We start from the raw sequence: 8,975 nt of genomic DNA, 5'->3' as shown, positions 1-8,975 counted from the left end.
AAGTACAAATCATGAACAAGTATTTAAATGATAGTGGGGCAGTAGCCCACAGATAATTGCATATGGCTCCATCCCTGGGTGCAATAAGCAACGCTCTAAATTAAAATTAAAATGCATGCGTCGCGCCAAATATATAAAGAAGGAGAACCCATATGATATGATAGAATCCATATTAATTATAACCATCATTAAAAAATGTGTGTTGAAACCAAACATCAAAATTATGTTCAACCATTTGAAAAAAGAGATAGAAGCAAATGTAGGAATATATGATTAATATCACTTTTATTGTAAAAAGTGAATACACCTTCCGATAAAAGAAGAAATCACCTGAGACAAGAGTAAAAAAACTGAACTAGCTCTACAATACAACCCACGGATTGGCTAAGGGAAAAATTGAAAAAGAAAGTGCAGTTCCTGTAATTTTCATCTAATCTTTCTATTATGCTACATGACAGCCATCATTGTTTCGCAAACATCCCTTGTGTTAAGGAGGAAAAATCATATTCCTTGGTAGACTTCGAAGAGGTTGACGGAACTGGACTTGACTGAGGTTTACTCACTCCCATTGTCATCATACCATTAACCTGGCCAACTTGCCCCATAGCATAGAAACTGCAACAAATAGAAACTTGTTTAATACGAAAATCAAGATATAAGGTTTTCTGACAGACAGGAAATGCAATTGAGTTGATGTCAAAGGAAGTAACAAGATAGGAGTAACATATAGATGAATTGAATTGATGCAAAAAAATTCAGGCAGTTTGTAGATTCATGCCCTGTTTATAAGATGACCTTCGTTGGAAAAATAAAACGTAATATGGTAAATTAATGGGAAGCTGTTCAAACATGTGTGTGTATGGTGTGGGAGCAGCAGAAATAGAATTTGATTCAAGTGAAATGAAAATACATAATGAAAAATCTAGTTTGACAGATGATCTATTTTTGACAATCATAATTGTGAGAACAAAAACATAACCCTAAAAATAGTCTTTTGGAATGACAGTCTACAGGTAACTCCCATTTATTTTGGCTTGAGAAACCGAAGATTTAGCACCCAATATCAGCCCAGGGTTACTCTGAGCTCGGTGGAGCAATAGCAGGTAATATTGCCAAATTAGTGTAAGTTATCCAATCTGATTTTAAGTTTAAGTTGGGTTTACAAAGACTAACTAACGGCATACCCAGATGGTGGATGTTGAACAGAGTTCCCAGCTGGATGTGCTGGAGTCATGTTCCTAGTCTGATCCAGAGAGGCAAGAAATAAGTTAGTAACTGGACACACAAACGTATCATTCATCAATAAAAATTTCTGGCTTGCTTGAGTCATTTACCTGCACAAGTTTCTGCAGCTCTCCCTGAGAAGCCATGGGCATTACCCCAGATATTGGAAATCCAGTATGTGGCCAATTTTGGACAGAAACATTGGAACTTGGTTGTTGTATGCCAGTAGGATACTTGAGATCGACGCCATTAGATTTAGATGCAGCAGCCATTAGAAGAGACTGCTGCTGTGCTAGCATGGCAAGCTGTTGTTGATGCATTGCAAATGGAGATACAATGTTGCTCTGCAGATATCCAACAAGAATAGAAGAATTTATATATTTAATAATAAGACTAAGCAGACCAAGTTTCAAACAGAAAGCAATTCCACAATCTTACCCAAACCTATTGAAGCATTGATTCATACCTTTTCAAAGAGGCTCATTATATCATTTTTCACATCTTTCTGTGGTTTTGCAGGAGCTAAACTTGGTGTCACAGAAAATGAAACATTAAATAGATCCTCAATTCCAGGTGCAGACTGAGAAGTACTCTCAACTGCGTTTGGTGGACCAGTTTTCTCGGCCGTTGACACCTCTGCAGCAGCTGAAACAAAAATAGCAATCAAATTACAACCTCCAAATCTGTTTACTTGAATAAAAAAATTATATTTCATTTTTTTTTTTTTCACTTTTAAGATTTAACACAATTTGTTTCTTATTTCCAAAGATTTGTATAGGAAACATTAAAAACAGTTTTTTTCCCTCGCTTTCCAGTTTTCTCTGAGCAAATATTTGGAAACAGAAAATAAATTTTAAACAAAGTGACCATTTTTTTATTAGAAGTAAAAACTAAAAACATATCCTCAAAGTGAACAGGCCCAAGTTCTTCACAACACAATCAATAGAGGCCTCTTCAAATCTTCCTAAACAAAATGCCGAGCAACATTTTTAATTTGCTTCTGTAGAGTTTTTTTTCCTTTTAAGGAGACAAACATACACTGAAAGCCTGCCCAGTTATTATCATCAGCAGTAGCACCTGCTCCTTTGGAGCCATTTTCATTTGCATCATCCATGGACAACATGTTGAAAAGGTCTGTAGCATAGTCTACTTTGGGAGGGGTACTTTGAGCTGTGTCTATAGTCGGCTTTGAAGTTACAGCTTGTTGTTGCGGGGGTACTGGTTTCACTTTCTCGGTGTCCTGAGGTTGAGGAGCAGGAGTTACCTGTTAACGAAATGATTATTTTATATAAACGATAATAATCTCAAATTTTCGAGTAGAAAAATGGAAGAAAATTCTCTGTTACAGAAAAAAATCTAGAAAACCAATTGCTCATAACAATATAATATGATGTTATCTATCATATGCCAAATTGTTTTATTACAAGACTTTGGAATTTCCCCTCCAACATTACTTCCATCGCATAAAAAAAAGTAGCATTTTATAACATTAACAGGCATTATAAATGGAATACTCATGTTATCAAGGTTCTGAAAACCAAACCGGACAGTAGGGCCTGTCAAAAATAGTTAATACGGTACTAGTTATTTATGTTGGTACAATATTTAATCAATCAGGTTACTGTATAAATACTTATACTTAATATTTAACATGTTCAACTTGAATACATTACTTTATACATACTAAAATCACAAAACAAATATTATCTAATCACTACCGGTTCAACCCCAGTTGGACCATACTTAAATCAGTGTCTTCTTCAGTTCAATGTCCGGTTCGGGTTTCAGAACATTGCACATAATGTAACATAAGATGTCATATAAGAAGAGGCAAAAAAGGTTCACATATAAAATAGTAATAACCTGCTCAGCTACTTTGCGAGGAGCAGGAACCCTACGTCTTGTAGCAGGAACTGCATTTGATGGTTGGATTTTCTTCCTTTCCTCAAAAGTATTTTCAGGAACAGTGACGTATTCATGTCCACTTTTTTCTACAGGCCTCGGCCATTGTGAAGGAGATTTATCTTCCCGTAGTCCAGAAGGTGTTCTTGGGTTCCCATCCCTCGGAACCCATCTTTTCTCTTCATACCTTTAAATATATATGCAATAATTGAAATCATGTGTAAAAAACAAGATGCATACACTTCAAACAGTACAAGTATGAAAATTTAGCCAGAGTCTTGGGGTTTATTACTTTGCACGAATGAAATTTTCAATGCCAACTCTGTCGTAGTTTGGAGGTAATTCTGCTTCCCAGTAACTATTTGCTTTATCGTTTCCCATTGCTGAATAAGACCAAAACAAGACATTCTGAAATAATGAGTTGATTGTATAACAAAAATATACATCAACAAATTCAAATTAACTGCAAAAGATCATGAACATTCAAGTTCCCTTACAATGAATGAACGCAACTTGCTCTGGAAGCCAAGTGTCAAGAGTTGCAGAACGAACCTGACAAGAAAACCATACGTTAATATGCAATAAAGGAATGCCTCAAGTAATTGGAACTTCTAGAAAGTCTTTAATCACTATAAAAGCCAACATTTAGGACTTAGAAGCCATACTTCAGTAATTCCCATGTCAAATTAAGTTAGTACTAATACTTGATTTTAAATGAAAAAACAACAAAATCAGATTGAAAAACTTTGCCAACAAAAAATATTTAATCGCCATCAACACCGCCAGAGTCCCAGTAAAAATAATAATAGTCCTACTATAAATTAACAAGCGAATTCCCCACAGCAGCACAATTTACCTCTAAATATACAACAGCAACAACAACAACTATAGATTTTCTCACTAGGTGGGATTGGCTAATAATATACAAATGAAATAAAAAGGGAAAAAAAGTCAATTTCAAGTTAAACAAGGAAAATGATATTCATTCACAAACCATCTGCTTCTTGATACTATACCCACAAATGACCACAAACTACTCTGTAATATGAAGACTATATCCACAAATGACCATATAATACGATCACCCACAAATCTCCCACACTTCCGATATTTCACAGTATGATAAGCATCACCTTTGATATATGTACTCCCAAACTTCTATGTATTCCCGAACATTGCATGCATATAAAGATGCCAAGATTTACACTGGCCCATCTTGGAGCTCTGCAAAGTAAATTATTATATAAAGTTGAGCCAGTCCACACTGTGAATAATAATAATAATAATGATAATATTAAATCTTGGAAATGAAAAAAATGCAATGGACATCTATATTTTAAGAACCAATTTGTATCTCTTTACTCTATTTATTACTGACATGAGATCTGGATAGAACCATTCAGATTCAGCCAGATACATACTTAGATTTGCAGTCAGCACATTCCCGATTCTCAGGTAATTTGAGCAGTCCTTCCAGTATCTACATATTTGAAGTAAAGAACATAAAATATATAAGCCAGAGAGAGAAAGAGATGGGAAACACATGATATGACAATGCCTAAAATTAAAAACGTTGAATAAAGGGTATAATAATACAAGTTAATGTAGTTTATAGTACGTTGACAGGAATTAAGGATCTCAGATATCAGTGAGTGACTGCAAGGAAAACTTGTTCTCAACCTATTAAACTGGATCCATCTTCATGTTGGGAGAATCAACAATGAAATATGAATAACCTTTAAGATACAAGTAAAGTTTTCTCCTTCTCCACTCAAAATATCAATGAAACAAGACATCATAATTTAATAAAAAAAGCCAGAAGATCCTCACAATGTTTTCTCCATTCTTGTCATCAATATTTATGACTTAAATCCCTCCCTTAAGTCATCAAGGATTAAGTCCTCCTTAATATCCCAAATTTACAATTACGTAAACAATGCAACTAGTATTTCTGATTTTCAAATATCGATATAGAAAACACTATAAAAATGAAAACAAAAAATCCTTCGCAAACTAGATAGACCTAACCTAAGTATGTAATTTGTGCATCAGTTGAAAAGTATCAAAACTACAAATCACAATATCCTAATTGATTAATCCCAACAAAGTGAAACACTATAAAAAGGCGTGTACATGTCTGTGTCAGACAACAATATCGACACTTGTGATTACATTTAATTTATTCATTTTTTTCAAATTATTACTGGTAGCTTGTCGCCGTAAGTGTCGTGGTGTCCGTGCTTCATAGAACACTATAGATCAATCAATCAACCTACCAACTATCAATAAACATACATCAAAGTTCATGAACAAACTAGCAGATTAAAATCACAGAAAAACTATCCAAACACCACAATTCCAAACAATTCCAGTGAAAACAAAAAGTATCAAATACACATACACAGGCTACATCAGAATATAAAATAACAAATCAGGCGATAACGGATTCGAATCGAACGAATAAGGATTCAATTCACACAATTTGCGAAAACAACAGAAAAAGTACAATTAAGAAACCTTCTTGTGCTTAGCGTTAAGCTCTTTGGTAACGTTGGCCTTTCCGTTCATGGCGATTGATTGAAGAAGAGTAACAGAAACGAATCGGAGAAGGAATTGGTAGAAAGCGAAAGCGAGAGAGAGGAAGAAGAAGATCCAAGGTCAAATTGGTCTTTTTGCGATATTTCCCCTCTCTCTATTGAATAAACTTTTCGTCTATGGTCGTTATTAGTATTAAATGTGAACAAAATAGTGATCGCATATTTACAACGCACTCCTTGACTCTTTTTTATTTATTTTATTTGACTGCTTTTGTTTTGTCACCTTTGTTTTTTTGGCTGGAATCCACACGCGGAGTATTAAATAAGAACAAATTCTTTTTTTGATTGGATGAAAGGACATATTCATTTACTCATACAATAATTAACAAAAGGTGATATTCTACTCTTTTTTTTACTCAGAGTTCTGTTAGATAAAATATCTATCATTCAATTCCTTATCTATCTAATATTTTAAAATAATAATCATCATGCATATTCAATGAAAAAACGCTTTATTGTTAACACCTGATTAGGGGTGGCAAAACGGGCTCGGCCCGCGGGGAAAGTCCGTTTTACTCGCACTTTTTTGCGGGGCGGGACAAGGTTTTAGGCCCGCTCTCTTTAATGTGTCCGCCCCGCCCCGCCCCGTTTTTTTGTGGGCTTTTGCGGGCATTTGTTTTTTCATAGAATTTTATTATTTTTAGGCCTAAAAAGCCTAATTCCCGCGGGCTTTCCCCGCCCCACCCTCACTTTTTTGCGGGGCGGGGCAAGATTTTAGACCCGCACTCTTAAAAAAACCCACCCCATTCCGTTTTTTCGCAAGCTTTTGCGGGGCGGACATGCCCGTTTGCCACCCCTACACTTGATAATCATTCTCGGACTTTACTTTAGTAATTGTAAAGAGGATCACAATGTAAATCTAAAAGATCATTCATATGATTTTAAATATCAATTTTTTTTAATAATCTAGTGATTAGAATTTCACTTTGAATCCGCACTGCTGTAAACTCAACAGAATTATCAAATAAGTTAACTTAACGATAATCAAATATATTTTTTTACAAAAAATAATACTTATATTCTTTGATTTAAAACTGAGTATATCCTCGACTAAGGGTTTTGATAGTCTTTTATAAAGTAATGTTTAATCTCAAAATGTTTGCCATAGAATGCAAAATTGGACTCTTCCATAGGGATGGCAATTTGGCCCATCCCCAGTGGGTACCCACAAAAAATCCCATATCGGGTAGGGTAAATACCCATAAAAATGGGTATGGGCACGGGCACGGGTAATTACCCATTAAAAAATGTGGGTATGGATGCGGGCACGGGTACCTTACTATCCAACCCGCCCCATACCCACACTACATATTTCTATAATATCATTTATATTATTATATAAAAATGCATGATTCTAAATTTTTTTTTTAAAATATATCGCTATTAAATCATTACACATTTTAATTAAAGTGTTCATTTGTTTCTTAACTCAACAATAACATACATAATTTTTTTAATATTGTTAAAAAGACTTAAATTATATGATATTTTGTAATTAAACGATTTAATTTTACTATAAATGCGGGTAAACGGGTACGGGTATGGGCATTGAGGTACCCACATGGTACGGGTACGGGCATGAATATTGAAACCCACGCGGGTTTGGGCTCGGGTACGGGAATTTTTTTAAACTGCGGGTATGGGGACGGATACTATAGTACCCTGCCCAAACTCTGCCCATTGTCATCTCTACTCTTACATAAGCAAATGACAAAGGTATTATCACAAATGATACCATATTTTCCTTTATTTCATAATCTTAAAGTTGATGCTTTATCCAAAGAAGTTGAGTGCTGCTTATATATTATGGATAAACACAATTGTTTGTTCTCTTTTGCTTGTCTAAGTGTTGAGATTGTCACTAAAGAATAGACCGCTCTCACCAGTGTTTTTTTTCTTTTTATTCAATTTGCAGCTTAGTCAACATAATCCAATTAATCCAATTAGCTTGTAAAGATTTGATTTTTTATAGCACAAATTAAAATTAGTAGTGCTTATCTTTCATATATCTAAATATTCCCTTAACAATAGTTAAATGATATTGTGTTTTGGTTGATTTGAATTTCTAGAAGGAATTTGGGCTTTCTCGTCATGTTCATTTTAAGTTCGGCCTATATTATCTTAGCCAAATTTTAATAATGAGTAGCATTAGTGAAACCAAAAATAATATCATCAACATATATTTGAACTATTGAACTATTAAAATTTTATTTTTGATTATTTTGTTAAATAATGTAGTATCAACTTGTACTCTTGAAAAATCAATTTTAATGAGAAAGCTATCGAGTATATCTAAGGGTGGCAAAATGGGTCCGGTCCGTTGGGCATGCATGTTTTACTCGCACTTTTTCGCGAGGCAGGACAAGATTTTAGGCCCCGCTCCCTTTAATGTGTCCACACTGTCCCGCTCGTTCTTTTGCGGGCATGGGGGGAGGAGCGAGATTTTAGACCCGTACTCTAAAATATGTCCGACCCGTCCTGTTTTTTCACGGGCTTTTGCGAACATAATCTAAATAAGCGGATATGCATGTTTGCCATGCTAAGTATATCATATCAAACTATAGGAATTTCTTTAAGACCATACATTACTGTCTTTTAATTTATGAAAGTGCTATGGGTGTTTAACATCTTCAAACACATGAGATTGTTTGAGAAACAATTAATATATCAATTAAAGAATGTACTTTTGACATCAAGTTGATATAAAGTGATATTATGGTTAACAACAATTGATAATAATAATCTTACGGCTTATAGTCTAACTATAGGTGCAAAAGTGTTAGTATAACAGACCTTCTTGCTGGCTATATCTTTAGCTACTATTCTATCTTTTTTCTTATCATATCTCCTTGCTTATTAAGCTTGTTTATGAAAATCTATTTGGTTCCAATGAGATCCTTACCTTGTATTCGTTTCACAAGACCCCAAATTTCATTCTTTTAGTACCGGTTGAGTTTTTCTTGCATAACTATTATCCAACCATCATCACCAAGAGCTTCATCCACACATAGGTTGGTTCAATTATTTAAAATCATCCTGCAGAGGAGACTTAATTTCTAAATGATGATTTGGTCTTTAGAGGATCATAGATCACTTTTGTTAAACCACTTTTCCATTTTGACAAGCTTAACAAATTTCAACTTGTTAAGTTTAGAGAGTAAGATAATTCTAGATTCATTTTTCTTCATTCATAGACAAAACTAAATCCCAATTCTAACTCATAGTGTAATTCATCTGGATTCAACTCTACTC

The 8,975-nt window shown here is 34.4% G+C and overlaps 1 protein-coding gene across 4 annotated transcripts; it reads right to left on the bottom strand.

Moving 5' to 3' along the window:
- Window positions 1–248: 248 nt before the first annotated feature.
- On the bottom strand, window positions 249–5,922 carry LOC131653668 (ADP-ribosylation factor GTPase-activating protein AGD5-like). Of its 4 annotated transcripts, none has more exons than XM_058923922.1 (11): window positions 5,644–5,922; window positions 4,548–4,606; window positions 4,260–4,350; window positions 3,624–3,678; window positions 3,419–3,509; window positions 3,088–3,313; window positions 2,263–2,464; window positions 1,691–1,869; window positions 1,335–1,568; window positions 1,185–1,243; window positions 249–615 (listed from the first exon to the last, which is right to left on the bottom strand). In XM_058923922.1, exons 1-11 carry the CDS (start codon window positions 5,692–5,694, stop codon window positions 462–464), a joined length of 1,401 nt encoding a protein of 466 aa, XP_058779905.1. In that variant the 5' UTR covers window positions 5,695–5,922; the 3' UTR covers window positions 249–461. The 4 variants fall into 4 exon arrangements, with proteins under 4 accessions (XP_058779905.1, XP_058779904.1, XP_058779907.1 ...); XM_058923921.1 differs by having other exon boundaries at window positions 2,263–2,488; window positions 5,644–5,916; XM_058923924.1 differs by lacking the exon at window positions 1,185–1,243 and having other exon boundaries at window positions 2,263–2,488; window positions 5,644–5,917.
- Between the last annotated feature and the right edge of the window lie 3,053 nt (window positions 5,923–8,975).

Source organism: Vicia villosa, linkage group LG2 (assembly GCF_029867415.1).
Source record: "Vicia villosa cultivar HV-30 ecotype Madison, WI linkage group LG2, Vvil1.0, whole genome shotgun sequence".
In the NCBI taxonomy this organism is placed as follows: domain Eukaryota; kingdom Viridiplantae; phylum Streptophyta; class Magnoliopsida; order Fabales; family Fabaceae; genus Vicia; species Vicia villosa.
This window is presented reverse-complemented; position numbering and strand designations above follow the sequence as displayed.